Source organism: Cyrtonyx montezumae, unplaced genomic scaffold (genome assembly GCF_038088225.1).
Source record: "Cyrtonyx montezumae isolate F1298 unplaced genomic scaffold, pur_monq_1.0 scaffold_3, whole genome shotgun sequence".
NCBI classification, from domain to species: Eukaryota; Metazoa; Chordata; class Aves; order Galliformes; family Odontophoridae; genus Cyrtonyx; species Cyrtonyx montezumae.
In genome coordinates this window covers 96,095,791-96,114,838 of record NW_027072034.1, presented here as the reverse complement: position 1 = coordinate 96,114,838, position 19,048 = coordinate 96,095,791, and the positions used below count along the sequence as shown (strand labels likewise).

Below are 19,048 nucleotides of genomic sequence, written 5' to 3'. Positions count from 1 at the left end.
CCAGTGGAATAATACGGAATAAAAATAAATATTTGAAATCACATACTAGTCCCTAGTGTTTAGTGTAGTACAAATAGGCAGGTAATCACATAACATCTGTCAAATGCACATGCCATTGCTCAGCCAGGCTGCCTGGATTCTCTGCACCTGTGGGAGCTGGACTTCTCTCTGGGCCAAACTCAGAAGAGGTGTTTCTGCCCTGCAAAGTTTGAAGGATCCCTCTCATTTCAATTGTCTGTTTCTGTCTATTGAGCTGGAAGGCCTCAGATGTGAAACAGGCACACATGAACTGCTGTGTTTTGTTGATGATTTTTTACCCCACACAAAATCTGGGCCTAAGCAGGGAGATACAGAAGGCCAAGAAGTTGGCCAGTAAGTTCACCTCTTTCGTTTATGTTCATGTAAAAAAATGCTGTCTTCAGACACTGTCCTTTTTCTTCCTTCTTTCCTGCATATGCATGTACTTAATCCTCAGTGCCAGGAGCAAGAGTAAGATGATAAAAAATACTTACATCTTAGTATGAATCTTTTACTTCTTGGTGCATTCCTCACCTGCTTAGCACTATGCTGACCCTTTCAAGAAAAGGGCAAAGAGTTTTTGAAGATGGACTGATTTCTTGCTGAGTTTCCTGTTGGATACTTAGGCCACTTCTTAATATTTCACAGAGAATTGGTTGGGAATATGATTTACTGAGGGGAGTTAATGTGCTTAAATAATGCTTCTGCAACTGATGTGTGAAATAAATAAAGATGATAAAATTAAGGATATATCTTGGTCCATCACAACACTTTCAAATAAACTTCAGTCAAAAATGGCTTCTTTAAAGCTTGCCATATGAATCTGTGTTTGTTCAAATTAGGAGCCATTAAACCATGGCCTGCCAGAGGTCACTTATTTAATCTCTTTGCTCTGGGGCAAAGTCACCTGTACATACACCTTTCTTTGCAAATATTCGTTTGACCTACCATTGAAAACTGCTACTGAGAGAGTTTCTACAAACTTTGTGAATAGAATTAGGCTGATTAATTTGTATCCCACTTAGGCAGGTAGAGGAATCAACCAGTTGCTGTATTTTTTTCTTAATTTCAGTTTCTTCCCAATTTTTTATTACTTAAACCTTTCTCAGTTTCTTAAGTTTTATCATTCTTTATCTGGAAGATAAAAAGAAAACAGAATAAGCAACCAGTCATTGCTGGTCTTGATGGTTTTGTGACTCATCCCGAATGCCTGGGAGATACATGGAGGCATGGCTGGAGAAGTGCTCCCAAAACAGGGTGCCAGAGAGTTTAATGGGAGCATGGACAGAAAAATGACATCATCTTCCCCAGGAGTGCAACCAGTGTCATGGAGACCCATGTGTCCCTGATAACTGAGAAGTGGTGGATTTGAAGTAACAGCTCCTTGCCAAGCTGAGACACTGGGGCAGCTGGGAGCTGCACCTAAGCCTGTCTGGACAGGATTGTGTGCGGAAAAAAACAACAAAACCACCTCAAAAAACAAGCCAATAACACTAAAATCCAAGTCTTGCTCCAGAAGTATTCCCAGTTCTACTTTTCTTGGAGAATCTTGGGACCTTGTAAGCATTAATATTATTCTTCATATCTTTAATTTTAAAAGTTAGACAACTCTGAAATTGGAAGCATTGTTTTGACACTCATTTTTGGTGTAATTGCTGTGTATTGAGTTCATTTCTCCTGACTAATTTCTAGAACTGAGCTGAGGGTTGGATACTGCTTGAATTTATGTGGATTGCTCTGAAAGTGATGACTGCTATTTGTTTCTATGGAAACAATAACAGATACAAAGAGCACAATCACACTATTTGATAGAGCAAATTCTCAACTACAAAACATTATTTTTCAACATAGTCACTACCATTAGCTACCCTTTTTTTGCCAGCAATGAACGAGAGCCTGCATGCAATGCTCAAAAAAACCTCCACCAGTGGAGGTGACCTGCATCACCCATTTCCTCACCATGCTCACATCTGCTGCTTGGTTTTCATCAGCATTCACCAAGCGTCTATGTCAGTGGGTTCAATTTTTTCTGCATTGAAGAATTCACTTCCACACCTTTGCTTCATACTCACTTACTGTTTTGACAGACTGCCCCTACTTACCTCTGATGTACAAATGTAATTGCATCTCAGAGGGAAGGTTCAACTTCTACTGTTATACTATCAACATCCAACTCTGACATTGTGGGCCAAGATATTAAAGTAGGAGGCACTACTTTTGGAGCAGCCCTCATATTTTCACCTTTATTTACACTCCTTCTTCCAGTTCTTTACTCAGCAGTATTTAGGACTGCTCCTCATTTGCAAGTTTCTGTCCACTTCTGTCTTTTGTGTTCCTGTTTCCCTACTTGGCAAAGTAGATCTACTCAGTCACTTTATCTTTTTTATATTATTGCCCTGTCTGCCAGACTATGAGAGAACACAGTATGCACACAGTAAATAACCACTTACATTTTTTTTCTCTGTGTTTTCTTGGTGAGTTCTTGTGTAGTGAAGGTCATTTATCCATTGTTTGCAAGATGTATGTGATGTGTGTGCTGCTACACATTGATACCAGTGCAGAGCCTGTTGCTGGAAGACAAGACAAAGCAGAGTGAAATGCAGAACTTGGAGGAAAGAGTTTGAAAGAAGTTTTGGCTTTAGATAATAACAGCCTCTTCCATAGCCTTTCAACTGGTTAGAGTGCCAGGTCTCTTTGTTTTTACTTGATAGTTATATAGGATCATCTCTGCAAAATATTTTTTTTTCTATATTTCCCCACAGCTCAGTACAAATATGTCCTACTGTGTGTATGGGACGTAGTATAGTGGGAAAATGTCTAGCTTGGTCCAGTGTTTGTACAACGCTTTTGCATGTTCTGTCAGCTTGCATTTCTTTTTCTAAAACTTCAAACTTGCAGACTTAAAAAGAATGGGGTTGAAGCCTGTCAATCCTGACGGTCAGTTAAAATCTGGCATGTCCTTCTGTACACAGGTGCAACCTTCCTCCTCTGTCCAGGGAATACAGCAAGGATGTTGGATTGAAAACCCAGCTGGTGACTGCAAATCCCAGTATAATTCAGAAAAGGTAGGGAACGTGTTGTTCTGTCTTCAGAAACAAAAAATAAATAAATGTGTCATTTGTGTTCTAGATACTAGTGTGCCAGAGTTATGTTCTGATCCTGAAAAAGATGAAATGCACAGTGGTTTCATGTTAGGTGAAATAAACCAAGATCTTTTCACTGTAAGGAGGGAAGTTAAGGAAGTCTGACTTCTTGCAGAGTTTTTTCTTCTGCTTTTTTCACCTCCATGCCTCCAGTCCCCTCTTGTTACCTGTACGACTGGGTATGTACCAGAGGTGCTTTGGCTAAATGCAAACCAGGCACATATCAAATGAGTGGGCCACACTGCTGCACTGGTTGGGCCAACTGGCTGCTGCATCCCACAGTTAATGAAGATGCTAATTCGGATTTCTCTTTGGTTCAATTCTGCTAACTTATCTTTCCTTACTCTCTTTGTATTATTTATTTGATAGTGACTTACAAGTACAAAAATGATTAGGATAGAACTGATCAGCAGGTTTTGATCATACAAGTTGTGCTTCCTAGGAGACTGGGATAAAATGTTGTTCTTTATTAGAGTTAGCTGAAATTTTCCGAATCGTAGTAGCTGATGAGAAAGAGGAAGAGACAAGGAAAAAGATGTCAATGTCAGCTCTGATTTTCCCTCACTGAATTTTATTTACCACTTTTTTTTTTTTTTTTTTGTCACCCAGAATGAGGTAGACTGCTCTCAGACAGAATGAGATCTGGTAGTAACCTGTGATATTCATGGAAGAACACAGAGAAAAGGCATAAACTGAAGGATTGAGCAGAAGATGATTAGGCATAAATAGAGAAGTATTAGTATGAGGAGGTGAAGGACTGTGAAAGGAAGCAAAGCAGTGAAATAAAATGAATGATAGAAATCCAGGTATGTGAGAAAGAAAGAAGACACTGAGCAAACCTGGAAACTGATGTTTTGTGCTATCTAAATGTAATATTTTTCTCTCTGCCAGGAATCAAAGAGTTGTCTAATTTTGAGTATAAAAGATAGTTTGTATGACAGTCTTTGATAGAGCAGGAAAGAGAAGGTGATAAAGAGGGAAGTGGAGAAGTCCTCAACTTCAAGAACTGTATCCAAGCGGAGAGTGTCTGAATAGAGGAAGGCACAGACATACCTTTAGGGTAAGATGAAAGCAAAACAAACAGAATTGGAAGAGAATGTACAGTGTGCCAGGCAAGAAGAGGGAACTGCTCGGGGGGCAATCTGTCTGAGGATGAAGGGTCTGAAAATCCTGTGGGAAGTACACAGCTAATGAGGTTGATTTAAGAAGTGGGATGAAATGTCCAGAACATCACATAGCATGGCAGTGGCACTGTGGATAAAATGAGTAAGAACAGTGAGAAGTACCATGCTTGCAAAGGTTTTTACAATTGTCAAGGCAGAGGATTATTAAACTCATGAATATTTTCTGTCCCCCAGAAAATGTTCCCCCCCCACCCGTCAATGGCTAGAGGGGAAAGCTTACTGAAGTTTTTTTTTCAGAGAAGAGGAAAAGGAAAAAGAGCTTTAGTGATGGTACAGGAAGACTATGGAACTATGCTGGAGGGAATTTGGAGTTAACCAGTACGGAAAAAAGGAAACAGCAGCTGTGCAACTATACTCCTTGTGAGAGGGATATCAAATGAGGAGTGAGTGGATGAAGAGGGAAACTGAGAAAGTGAAAGAGGTGAAAGAATAGGATAAAAGGAAATGAGATTGTTTTCAATGTCCATTTTCAGCATGAATGGATGATAACTGTGATGTGAGACCTTTGATGAGAAACTAATGTGGTGTATGTATGTATGTGTATTGATTAGATAAGGAGATATACAACCAATTACTAAGAGTAAGTTAGAGAGCAAATTAATAGTCCTGAAAAATGGCAGAAACCTAGTCTGAGATTTGAAGCTCTTGAGAGATCTGGCACTTCACTTCCTTTGCCTGGTCAGAAAGATATTTTTTATAATGTGTGTGTATATTTTACTAATGTTTCCTCATAATTTAACATCATAAAACCATAACACCTGTATGTTCTCTAAACTCATTATTTTGACTCCTGTGTGGTAAATTAAAGTTTAATCAAAGGTGCAAGTGAGGAAGTTAAATATGAAGAAGACTATTACCCTCATGAAACAATCAGTTTCTACAGAAATAACCTTTTTAAGGAACTAAGATGCTTATCAATGTAGACTTCCATGACATTCAAGGACTTTCTCAGATTAATTACTGATATGTATCTGTTTCTAAGCTATAAGTTAACTAGCTTCACACAATGGCATTATTCATTATAATTCCTCCACTGTCCTCTTGTCCTTACTTTAAGTAGGTTGATATTGATGAGGCTTGACGTCTCAATTATCTCTCGAGTGTGTTATGGCAGATTTAGTGAATTAGTCCAGCAATACCATTCACTTCTTCTAAAAGATATATCTTTACTAGATAATTTATGATTAATCATATTGGATAGGGCAAAGTTTTCATGTCAGGGATGTGGAAATAATTTTTTGGGTGTTTTTCGTTTTTCTTTTTTTTTAAATAAGAATTATTTTTTTCAGAAAATTAAGTTGTTGCTGGTAATTACTGCTCAGTGATGTTTCTCTCTAGCTTGAGAGCCTTAGGATGGGAGAGTAAAAATTTCAATTCTAAATGTTACCATTTAAAAGTCTTGAAGTAAGCAAATAATAATAAAAGAGTTAGAGATCATGTTCTTGCCCTGTTTTAAGCAGCAGCTTGATTATGCATGCAGGTAGTACAGCTTTTATGTGTAAAACATTGTGCTCAGTTCTCAGCTGGATTTGAAAAAGTAGGAGGAAATTCCTACCCTAACGTTGCTTCATATTATACAGAAGTACTGACAGCAAAGTTATTATGATAGAAATTTCCCTGTCTGACTAGAAGACTCGTGATGACTGCCCCAATTTATTTTTTTCATCTAAGATGTGTCACAGGCATCTCCCTTCTAGTAATGCTTCAAGTCTGTGTAAAGCTTCTTTTTCCTCTTGACAGTCAAAACTTCCTTCCCTGTCAAATCCAGATTTGAGGTTGTAATTGGGATTGAAATATGGAATAAAGTTATTCTTGGCACCACCATAACTTCCTTCACCCTCTACATCCCACAATACCTTAATCAAATAGAGGACTTTAGACATGTTGGTCTCCTTGATGTTTCCAGTTCATTCCCTTGCCATCCTAGTCAACTTGACCTTATCTGCAGTCAAGCTGTAGGCAGATTATTCTTCATCCGTCCTTCTGTATTCTTTCCATAAGTAACTGCTGTAAGTCACTGCTAGGAGGAAAGCTGTACAGTAGCAACATGTGATGCATATGTCATTGTTCTTAGGCTCTGTGGAAAACTCAGCAAAGTAACATTACTTGCAGTGATTGTTTCTGTATTCTGAATTATTCACCTACAACTGTGGAGCAGAGCCTGACTAGTCAATGGATCACACTGAGACATGAAAACATTTATATAGATGCCAATGATTTTTGATCAATGGCAGATTTTGACTAAGTGATACAAGGAGTCAATATGTAGGATATAGATATTATGTGTTTCTGAAGTCACTGATTAAGAGCTGTTTTGGAGAAGCAAATTCTATCAGTTGGATACTATCTTGCTACCTCAAACAACGCTGATAAACATCCAAGAATACCCTTACCTCTAGTCTACACTTTCAAATAGTCTGCAAATAAATGTTTTTTTTTTTTTCAGCAATCTTCCTTTCTAGTTGCCATGACTTCTCACTCTGTTTAACCTATGTACACATGTACCATTGTTAATGTGGATATAACAAACCAAATAGATTGTTTCCTAGCATCCGCTGAGTTTCAGATGTACTGATATCTGTTGGTAAGTGTTTCATCCACAAGCTGTTTGTTTTTCTGACCTGTGTGGAAATAATCACATTAGCGAGTGGCACAGCGAACATGATGCCATTCTTTATTTATTGTAATTCAACATCATTATAAGTAACAGAAGCCCCTGAGGTTTGTAACACACTTCCTGACACCGTCTTTGAGACATAATCCAACAGCCAGTTGAACTGTGTGAAGCTTCTCTCCCTTTTCATTTCAGGGTGCTTGAAGGCACACACTTCGCACTTGTGAGAGAGCAGACAGCTGTGCAGCTGCTCTTTGAGCTGCTGCTGTTGTCAGCTTGAGGAGCAGATTGTGAAAGAAGACTTGGAGTCACTGCCCTCACAATCCCTGCTGCATGATGAGCAATTAAGTCTGCTCCATTCTCTGGAGAAATGCCTTCCAGTCTCCTGCTCAGTCTGAGCCCTCCATGCTGGAAAGTGGCACAGGGTAGGAAAAGAATGTGGACAAATCCTAGCAGGAAAGGAGAGCCCTTAAATCTTTATAGTGAAATCCTTCAATAGTTATATAACATTGCTAATGGAAATAGTCTGACTGAAACTTGGAGAACGAGGTTTAGGGTCAGCTGTTAGACTTAGCAGCTTGGTATGAGCTTCATTTCACTGAATGTGAGTAATTTTTTTTGCAGTAAAACTTAATTCAATTTTTTGATCTCTGCGATGCTTCACAATTTTTGGCAACATCTATTTCCTGCACTAAAGCAAGATGAAAGAATGAGACTAAAGGCTAACAAATGCAGTGACTCTGCCTTGAAGCTTTGAAAGGTCAGTTAAATATCGCTGTTGTTTATTAGGTTGCCACAAAATTTGAGTGGGATTAAATTGCTTTTCTAAGGTGCTCCCTATACCTAAGAACCAGCTAATCATCTTTCCTAGGTTCAGTCCTGAAGACAGCTTTCAGTCCCAGTGTCATAAGCCATTATGAATAAAAAGACTGAACTTAGGAAATGATTTAATTTGATAAAAGCTTATTTAATCTTTGATTAAACAGATGTATGGTGTTAAGCCCTGCTGCCGACGCTCACAAAAATAGTGCATCAGAATTCCTCTTGACTGTGTGTCTGTGTTAAAAATGATATATTTCATCCCCCCCTCCAAAAACAAACAAACAAACAAACAAACAAAAGAAACAACAAAAAAACCCAAACACTGAGAAAAATAAGTTATTGAAGGAAAATGTCTTGCTTGTATCTTGTTCTTTTTTTAGGAATCAAGGGGATGCGAGGATTTATGGTAAATGAGTTTACCATGAAATTTTAGATAATTCACATAGTGGTTCTTTCATTCCTGGTACCTACTGTTGAATGTATCTCAGGTTATTCCATTGAGAATCACTCCAAAATGATAAGAACCATTGTTTTCATTCACATCACAAAACTGCTCTTTTATGTTCTACAAGATTCTTTGAATATTTCTGCCAACAGCAAGAGGATAATATCTCTGAGAAATAGTTCTTGTGTGCAAGATACAGAGTACAATAAACACTTCCTTATATAGAGAGCCCCATTGTCTTTCCATCAGTCTTTCCTCTAATATGAAATTCATTTAAAATTTGCTAACAACTGAAGCCCTAGTTTCTCTTTGTGGGGCGCACCTATTTTTGTCCTCATTTGCTCAGAAAAGTGTGGTGTTGGAGAGGACTTAGCAGTGCTGCCATCACGCCAAAGGTAGAGCCAGGAATAAAGACCAGGAGAGCTGTAAGTTTCCTGGGGTGGTGTTAGCAAGGTGATTAGAGGTGACACAATACCTAATCAGCAAAAGTGACTGGTAGATATTAGAAAGAATATCCTAGAGACTGCTGTGATATTCACATAGCTTATGTTTAAGAACAAGTCTCATAAGTTGGTCTGATCAAGTAGAATTTTCCTGAGACTGAGGGAAAAGCAAGGGTAGGCAAGATGTTATTTCAGGAGAACCTCTGCTCAATTACTCTGTAGAAATCTCCATACTAAAATAATTGAATAATTGATAATGGGATAAAATGAGAATTTGTAAATGAGATGTCAAGAAATCGTAGTTTGATGCTCTCAAAAATCAATGTTTTGTTAGTGATTACAATAAGGCAAAGATAGAAGACATCGTATCAAAAGAACCCATTTGGATTTCTGTTAGAAAGATCCTCAAATTTCAATATAACATGATTATTGTGGAACTAGAGAGGCAAAGGATGCATTATCTTACATGTGTATTTGTGCATTCACTACTTTAAAAAAGGGATCTTTGCGATAATCTTAATTATCTGTATTGCAAATGGCATTTTAATTGCAGATTTTTGTCTTATGAAAATCACCAGCGCTTGCCCATATGTGCTGATACTCATTAACATGTTGTCTCACACATTTTCTTTTTTTTTTGGCAAGCCATTGCAGGAAAACTGTTGCTTTTTCTTTTCTCCCCTCTCCTGCTGTCTTAAGACCACTATCTTGAAGAGTCTGCCAGCAGCACCAAACAGAAAGACAACCAGCTGTCTGGTTTTCCATTATTAGATTTGTGAAATGGGAGATCTATATATGTCCTTGAGCAAGTAATGCTTTTAATTCAAGTGATTTTTTTCATCCTTACATTGGTGCAGTCAGACTTGACGTGAAGCTACTAAACCTATTTCCTATCTGAAGTAGTGTACCCAAGTATGTCCTTCATATTTGTTTGTTCAAAGTTAGTGAAATAACTTGTATATGTACAATTTGTCTAGTTCAGTCAATTTAGTGTCTTCTGTGAGCACTCAGATTTGTTCAAGAACACATCCCAAAAGATTTTTAAGTTCCCAGAATCTGTTTAGGTAACTGATCTTTCTAAGTAGTCTGTGGCTTTTAAAATGTTATTACCAAAATCAAGCTTTTTGAGGGGCACAATAAATATTTTAGGGCATTATTTCAATGAGAATTTCAGTGAGAAGATTAAATGAGTAGAACAGATGCTGAAGAAAAGGATGAATGAAGAGAGAAAATCCAGTGTGGAAACTTTTAAGGGAAACAAATGCTCTTCTGATATAAATCACTGCAGTACCTATTGTAATAATTTATGCCCATCAAACACTTGACACAGGATTTTCTCTTGTCATGTAAAGTTCTCTCTTTTGCTCTTGGAGCCTTTGGCTGAACTTGTCTTCCAAGCTGAATATCCCCAAGGGGGGTGGATGAGGCACCCTCTTCTCCTGTCTTCTCTGGCATCTGAGTGGCTTTCTCTGTCCATCCTGGAAATGTAGCCTGTCCTTTGAGGAGAAAAAGTAAGAAATTTGATTTACTGGAAAGCATCTCTGCTTTTGTTGCTTTTCATACTATTACTCCAGCCCTAAGCTAAATGTGCAATTAAAAAGAAATCTATAAGTGTGAGGTTGTGACTCATGAAAATGATTTTTATAAACAAAACCCGATGTGATTAAAAGGACAATTGGCTTGAGTCAGAATGTTAAAAAAACTCCTCTGTATTTCTTACACAGTGCTGTTAAATTGCTCAAAATGAGTCATTGTAAGCATCACAGAACATTTTTCATCAGCAGCTTCTTATGCATGATCACAAAAATAGGATAATTTTCAGTGAAAATACACCTCCAAGTAGAGTTGAGTTTTACAGCGAAACTGCTGTTTTTCTGAGCAGAACAGTTGAAAAAATTGGTGTTTGCTTTTTATTGCCTCTACTTTACTTCTACAGAAATTTTGGGTAGTTGATAGCTGTCAAATTAGTATTTGTTTAGGTAAATGTTTAGCTATAAAGATCCTTGGAGGGTAAGTGATATACTTGCTTTGGATGTGTCTGAATTCTGGATCATTTTGTGCACAGGAAAGTTGTTAAATATGGCATGAGAAGGTATAGGTTTAACAGTGGGAGTCTGCTGCTCTGGTTAGATAGGCAAACGTGGGTCTTGCAGTTGGGTTGTCCTTTAAGGTGATGGCTCTATTTATTTCTTGGTTTCTCATACTAGAGAAATATTGGAAAATTGAAGTCAGCTGTAAAGGGACACCTGTTGATCTCTACATGACACATTTTAGGTATCATTTCGGGTTAGATGAATATTAGCAACTGATTCTCTCTCTGAGGTTTTATGAAGACCTGAGGTTGAGCACTTCTACCTTATGTCCGTTCCATTGTATGTAGGCTGACAGAACGAGCAATTGGGTATACATGTGTATTTGAAATGGGTAGAGTACTTCTGGAAGCCAGAAATTCAGAGAGTTAAATAACTTTGTTACCAGAGTGGTTTTATCATTTTATTTCTTTTGTGAGAAAGTTAAATTTATGAAAAAACGTGAAGTCAGAACTGATGGATTTGGTAACACGTGACTATGGCATGGCATATTAATGGAAAATTCTTCAGGGGCCTTCCAGGACAAGCAGCATTTTCTGAACAAGAGGATACAGCAGGAAGTTTACTCATTTTTCATCATGCCCAGGAAGTTTTGCTTCCTTTTTCAGTCCAGCTGCATGTCTAGTGTCTTCCAAAAAGCAATAATAGTATTCTCGCAGCTGTAGTATATTCTTGTAGTAGTTTAAGGAAGTAAAATGTATGATCTGTAGGGAGAGAAAATACTAGGTCAAAATGTAGACAAGCATTCAATCACACAGAAGTCATTTCACAAAACATAAACAATAAAAAGTATGAAATTGGAAAACAACTGTTCTGAGAACTATTTCTGGTTTGTTGGGTTTTTTTTTTGGTTCATTTTTTTGTTTTTATAAGATGAATCAGCTGACATTGCCTATCCCTACAGACCTTACCTTATTTATCTGCTTGAGGGGTAAAGTTATAGGCTTTATTTTCTTTCTCTTCTGCTTCATCTATACCCTGGAAGTATAGCAATATTAATCCTCTCAAGAGTTGACCTCAGACCTACTAAAGTCAATGAAGCCGTGTCTGCATTGCAGCAAAAGTACTGCTTCCAAACTAGACTGGAAAAGGTGTATGGCCTCTGTCATACACAATCTGTCATACACAGACTCCCTGGGCCATGTATTCCAGTGTTTGCCCTCCCTTATAGGAAAAAACACCTTTCCTCTGCTTAAACAAAATGTCATAGTTTCACGTATCAGGTGCCTACGCCCCTTAAGGTGTCTAATTTGAAATATCTGCTTAGATGTGCATGGCTGAGAATACTATCAGTAGATGGTGGAACCTGAGCTCCAGGATATAACTGTGTCTTCTTTGTAATGAGATTTTAATCTCCTCTTTTCCCCACCTTGCACTCTGCTTAATTCTATCTACTAGATCTTTCATAGAATCATAGAATCATGAACTGGCTTAGGTTGGAGAGGACTTCAAAGATTGTCTAGTTTCAACCCTCCTGCCATGGGCAGGGTTGCCAACCACTAGATCAATCAACCCAGGATCCCATCCAACCTGGCCTTGAATGCCTCCAGAGACGGGGCATCCACAGCCTCGGTGGACAATCTGTTCCTTTGCCTTACCACTCACTTAGTAAAAAAATGTCTTCCTAAATGTCTCACTCAAATCTACCTTCTAGTTTAAAACCATTTCCCTTTGTCCTGTCACTATCAGACTGCGTGAAAAATCAGTCCCCCTCCTGCTTATAAGCTCCTTTCAAGTACTGGAAGGCTACAATGAGGTCTCCCTGGAGACTTCTCTTATTCAAGCTGAACAATCCCAACTCTCTTAGCTTGTCTTCATATGAGAGGTGCTCCAGCCCTTTGATCATCTTCACGGCCCTTCTCTGGACTGGCTTCAACAGCACTTCATGCTTCCTTTACTGGGTGCTCCTGACTTGGATGCAGTCTCCAGCTGGGGCAGAGTTGGGGGAGACCATCACCCCCCCTGCACTGCTGGCCACTCCTCTTTTGATGTAAACAAAGACACCACTGACCTTCAAGGTTGCAAGCTGACATTGCTGGCATATGTTCAGCTTTTTGTCTGTCAGAACCTCCAAGTCCTTTTCCTCAGGGCTGCTCTCAGTGAGTTCTCCCAGGCTGGACCTGTATCTGAGATTGCATGGAGCCAAGTACAACACCTTGCACTTGGCTTTGTTGAACCTCATTAGATTTTCATGTGCCCACTTTTTGAGCATGTCTGTGTCCCTCTGGATGACATCACTTCCTTCTATTGTGTTAGCTGCTCTTCACTGCATTCACTCTCACATTTTGCATGCCAACACATATATTAAGGTGGTATAAGTAGTTTCTGTCACTGATATTTTAGGCCATATACTGTTTCAGAGTTGTTATTTTTTAATTGAAATCTAGTCTAACACTTGTGAAAACACCCATGGTGTTTTTCCCTCACTCCCAGTGACAACATTAAAGACAGAGCACAGGAAGCTGGCTGGTGAAATGGTGAGCTGGGTAGCACTTCTTGGCTGTGTCCTAACTGGAGGTAAATTGAAGCTGCTCAAGTTATGAGTGAAAGACAAAATGTAACATAACAACAAGAAGAATAGGACAGAGCGTTCTTTTTTACATGTACAAGGGTAAGTTAGGTAACTGGAGGATCTGTTTACTTTATAAAAGGTAAAAGGTGTTTCTTAGTTTTTTAGATTCATAAAACTGAACTTCGGTCACCATGAGGATATTTGTTTAGCTGTTGCTATGCTGAAGGGTTCCTGTACATTCCTGTACTATTTACACATTACTTTTCACTGTGTTTATTCCAGACTAAGCTTTGTGGAACCAACATTCCAAGAAGCAGCTAGATTTTGTATTCTGACAGCAGTCTGGTCAAGCAGCAGTTGGAGCAAGAAAACAGTAGATTTTTTTTAAAAAAGGAAGTGAATTTTAAGCAAAATAATTCCTTGCTGCTCCAACTGGTTGCAACTTCACTGTTCAATTTTGTGAGACTTGGGCCTTGAAACAGAAGATACAGATTTAGTCAGGTATACATCTCTTTACCAACTAAATACAGTGACGGCCCAGAATCAGTGCCGAATTTGTTCTTAGATGCCCATTATTTGTAAAATAAATAAAGGATGAATGGCCAGGAGAGTGGCCTTGGAAATCTGAATCAGAATAGAGGTTAAAGTAGAGTAATACTGAGCCAGATTGTTGATAAGAAAATGATCTCTATACACGTATGGTTATTTTTGTAGATGTAAAGCACAGCTGTCTGTGTCAGTAAAGCTCATTACTCTTTACCTGATTCATTATAGGTGAAAGATGACATCATCTGCACAATGTTCTTACCATCAGCTGACATAGCTGGGGCTTTAGCAGGGATATGCTAAATGTGCCAGAAGTCCTAACCATACTCTGTTCTCTGGTCATGCTCTGCACTCTGTCCAGCTGTATGTCTCCCAGTCATGCTGATTTTCCTTGTGCTCTGGTCTAGGCCAGTAAAAGTTAATGTAAATGCATGACAGACTTAGAACACTGAGTGCAAACTGCTCTGAGGTAGAACAAAAGCAAACCTTCGTACTGGCATGAAAATGTCTTGATAGTGCTAGTAAGTGAAATTTGAGGCAGTTCAGAAATGCAGTTTCTTTTACTGGTTGTCTTCTGGCTTGAGTCCCTTCATGCCTTGTCCCAGAGGCTCCCCCACTGAATGCTAATTTTAGTTGTTCTCATCTTTCTGTGCCAGGCAGGAGGGAGCCTTTGAAAAAGCTGCAAAAAGTGGGGCCGGTACTAAAGCATAACTGGCAGTCAACTGCAAGGTGTATTGCTGGCCTTAAGGAAAGGTTTCTCAGTGTTGATCTTGAACTATAATGGATAGCAGGAACCAAAATATTTTTTTTCTGGGACATGATATCAAAGACTTGATCTCTATCCCACTTTAGAAGCTTTTTATTTCTAAATGGAATAAGTTTATGTCAAGCTGTTGTTTATGGACTATTGTGGAGCAGAGGCATTTAGCAAGATAGATGAAATCTCATTCTCCTTCATTTTTGAATAGAGTAACAGGAGAATGAGGGAGCAGTCACAGCCAGTGAAAATTCAGAGCACCATCTTCCTGGCTCCTTGCCCAGTATTCAATCATAGGTTCTCGTTGTGGTGGCTGACATTATAAGTAGACTTACATTCATGGCTACTCTTTTATGGGCATTAAATCTGCATTAAAAGATTAATAGGACCTGCCAGAGGAGCTCTACAGAGTTGCTAATTGCTGTTGTAATTAATGAACCTTTCCATCATTTGTTGCAGGCAGCTTCGCAAGCATCTTACAAAGCACTGTTGCAAGCATTCTATAAAGCATGACAGACAGATCAGAATACACACAAAGATTGCGAGCCCTGTTGCGAAAGTCTAAAACAGTAATCTTAGTCACGAGTCCATCTGCAATTTCTTCTATCTATAACATAATACCATCCGTTAACACCTTTCTGAGGTATCATGGCTTCTGCATCTCCTTTGGTCACGACTCCTGCTCCGCCTTCTTTCTCTGCTTCTTGATCTCTTGTGGTCTCGTGGATGGCTCTCGTGAACCTTCTGTCAGATGTTCTCAGCTCCCTTTATTATTTATTAGCAAACTATTAACATACTACAAACTAATCACACTATAACAATATTGCTGAATGTAAGAAAAGAGACGAGGTAATCATATTGTAAGGACAAGAAATATTCTTAAACTTAACAAGAAGTGAACAAACACACATTTCACCCATAGCTTAAAGTTTCTGCAACCTGGAAAAGAATCCCTGAGGGTTCCATTCTTTGTGTGCCAGTAACTGATTAAAAGGAACAAAGTTGCATGTCAAATAGAAGTAACATCAGTGGGTAAGCCTGCTAGAGCATCACTAGTGGTATTACTTTCCTTTGCCAGCTAGCATCCTAACTTGGTGATTGTGGCTGAAGCTTGAGTGGTGCTGTTTCAGGATATGATGCGTCTGAGAGACAACAGAGCAGAAGCAAGTAAACTGCACATTCAGAGTAGCACAATGGGTTAATGTTTAAGTCAACATACACACACACTCAAAGACATCCATTTTAAACAAGTGTAAGCACAAAGCAGAAACTCCCTAAGCAAGAGCACCACTAGCTGTTGACCCTTGAGAAATGTCAAACCACCATTCCCACCCCCCTGGATGTTGCCGCGCATTTCTTCTCCACCTCCAAAGAAGAGGTAGGTGTTCTGCCCCGTTTCACTTCAACTCCCCTCCAGAGAGGAGGCAGGTGTTCCACCCCATTTCACCCCACAGAAGATTTATGATTACACTAAGAAGGATACAATTGTTGGCGTGGATACGGCGGGGGTGCAGTGCTGTGGCACTTTCTACAAGTGCTGTGGCAATGTCCTTCTTAGAAGGAACATTCTTGCTGCAATAGTCCTTACAGAATTGAAGGATTACCTTGATAACTTGATCCATCACCAGCTCGGCACTGATGTCACGTTCCGCAAGTGCCTGGCTCCGCTTCCAGACTTCTGCAGTCTCAGCCGCAGGCTTCCACGGCGGCATTTGCCGCTGTGCATACTACTCACAACTTCTGCAGTCTCCGCTGCAGGCTTCCATGACTTCTGCAGCAGCCGTGGGCACTACCACTTCAAGAACATCCGCAGTCTCCACTGCGGGTCTCCACAGCTTTCACAGCTGTGCGCACTACCACAAAATGTTCGGAAAGCCGGGCTTCCGTAAAGCTGCAGGGCGCCTTAAACGCGAGCAGCGAGCCTCACACGGTTGCCTCACACGGGAGCCTCAGAGAGGGCACCAATTTGTTTTTATTAACGAACCAATCTAGAGGCATCTACTGCGTTAAGATCTACGACTCTGATCTAAAAGATCAGGGCCAGTAAGCTGCGGGTATGCACCAGTGTGGTGACAGCAAAATGGCGTTTATTGGTAGCAAACACTCACTTATATGCCCTGTGTGTTCTACGCCCCCAAGCGTGCGTATCTCATCCCAGTATGTCCACGTAGCACAAAACTCGGTACATTCCCAATATCACCACGTAGCAGATAACAAAGCAGATAACAGAGCAGGGGAGGTCCTAACGCGTCACATCCCGGTGTCGCCTCTTTTACGCCTTATACAACAAAATGCTGTTCACACATTGTCAGAATATTGGAAATTTTGGTTCTCGTCTGTGATGTATTTTTCTTCATATGAGAGGCATGTATCAAATGACAAGCTTACTGTCTGTCAATGGTTTATGGTCTGGTTCGACCTAATTCTGTGACTAGTGGGATAGAGGGATACATAGACCCATGCCCAGGAAAGGGGGAGGGCATGGAGATGGGCCTAAAAACAAAACAGTCAGTGATCTGAGGAGGAAAGTTAATTTTCTACACATTGTATATGAATGCAAGATAACACAATATAATACAATATAATTGGAATTGGAGCTAATAAATCAAATAAAATGAGAGTGGTTGTCCAAAAACATAGGCCTTACTCTAATGCTGATGGTGAGATGGCTAGGGAGCATACACACTTCCAAGACGAACAGAAAGGGGAAAAGGGCTGTCTTGTGACATGAAAACAGTTGCATCTTTCCCTCTGAATAAAAAAAAGAAACTTGAAGATCTCTGAGGTATGTAGTTCTCTTCTGAGACAGATATACTCAGAACTATCAACGGTCTACAAGACCGGAGCATTAACTCTTTATCTCCCCATGCACTGCATGATGTTATGATGTGGAATACTGATAACAATAATCATAAAACCGTGACACTGTCCAAGGAATTTTCCATAAGCAAGGACTGTCAGGACCCCGAGCGTCCCACTTTCCCACAATGTGGATGGTATCCGTCAGTTTTTCAGGGATGTGTCCCTTCCTGTTAATTTTCCACTAAGCAGAAGCACAGGAAGCAGCCACAGCATGTAGAGGCCTTCACCTTCCTCCTTTCATTTTATTTTTTTTATAGTGTTAGTGTTCCTGTTCATGAATGTTGCTGGGTCAGCTCAGTTCTGGCATAATATTTGCCCTCCTTCTCATTTCACTCTTTGCAACTTTGCCTTCAAATGTATTTCTGTGAACTGAGGTCTTAAATAACCATCATTAGCAACAGTTTTTGAAACTGAAGTAAAAAAATTGTAGATTCATCAGTGCCCCTAAACGTTATTTACTTTCTTGAAGTAAAACATGTGTAAGATTTTAAATATATATTAATATCTTTTTCCCCCTTTGTGAGTAATATAATAATAACAATAATACTGTAATATAATAATAGTAATAATACTGTCCTACAGAGTAAATTTTGTAAGGGAGTGATTCTGTCTTCACATGGAAAAGGCATGCACACATGGCAACCTTTGAAATGTGGTTCATTGCCTTCAGATAACTCCTGTAAGGATCTGATGGCTCTGTTAAGGCAATGAAGGTATTGCAGCTGAAGCCTTGACCTGGAAGTTTCAGTATAATTGTGCTTATTTTGCACTACTCAGACTTATAATTCACTGAAGAGCATATATTGTTGAGTGTGGAAGGGATGCTGTAGTGGTTAGAGCAGGAACTAGGAGGAAAGATTCCTGTTGTGTGCTAGCATTTTGATGTCAGAAGAGATCATTTTGCTTCAGCTTACTTGTTTGAAATGTTGTCTATAAGAACTTGAGTTGGTTGATTTTAGAATAAATGTTTTTCAGAGTTCCTGGTGACCTTGTGTAGAATGTAAATAATGCCATTTGGTTTTTTGCCATTGTAGCAGAGTGTAGTTCGTAGTGACTTGAGCTAGGATATTAGATGATCTTATTCCCATTTTCTATTTCATGCTTCATTCTGCTCTTTAATAAGACCTTGTATGTAAAGTGGCCTTCTCTAGCTGCATGTAGGCTGAACTTAGCCTTTGAAAGCTTCTTTCTGCTCTTTTTCCTTCTCTGTAGAGAAGATAGGGAAGAGCAAATACAGTCTGACTAACCAGACGACTCCTTCAGAGCTTCCTCACAGCCTGACATACGAATTCATAAGCAATTGCTGTTGCTACTGAAACCAAGGAGGTATGGGGGGGCTCTTAGCTACTGCATGGTGCGGAGCTGGAAGGGAAGGTTGAATGAGAGTGGTGCAAAGGTCTGAACCCTAGATCCACCTCTCTTCTTTCTTGCACTAATTTTTTTCCCCTTTGCTCACTAAACATATAACACACTGAACAGGTAGCACCAACTCTGTGTGGTTGGAAACAAAACTATGTCAGTGCCACAGAACTATAATGCATGTGACTGATGTGGGGCAGCATGTTCCCCTGGTGAGGCGTATGTATGTTCCCTCTCTGTGTCGCTTATCAAC

The 19,048-nt window shown here is 39.5% G+C and overlaps 1 protein-coding gene across 1 annotated transcript in view; it reads left to right on the top strand.

Moving 5' to 3' along the window:
• ST8SIA1 (ST8 alpha-N-acetyl-neuraminide alpha-2,8-sialyltransferase 1) overlaps positions 1 to 19,048 on the top strand; it is a 111,933-nt gene that overhangs the window by 60,267 nt on the left and 32,618 nt on the right. The window contains exon 4 of the mRNA XM_065742481.1: positions 2,991 to 3,083. Within this exon, the coding sequence (XP_065598553.1) occupies positions 2,991 to 3,083 (93 nt within the window). The remainder of the gene's footprint in view (positions 1 to 2,990; positions 3,084 to 19,048) is intronic.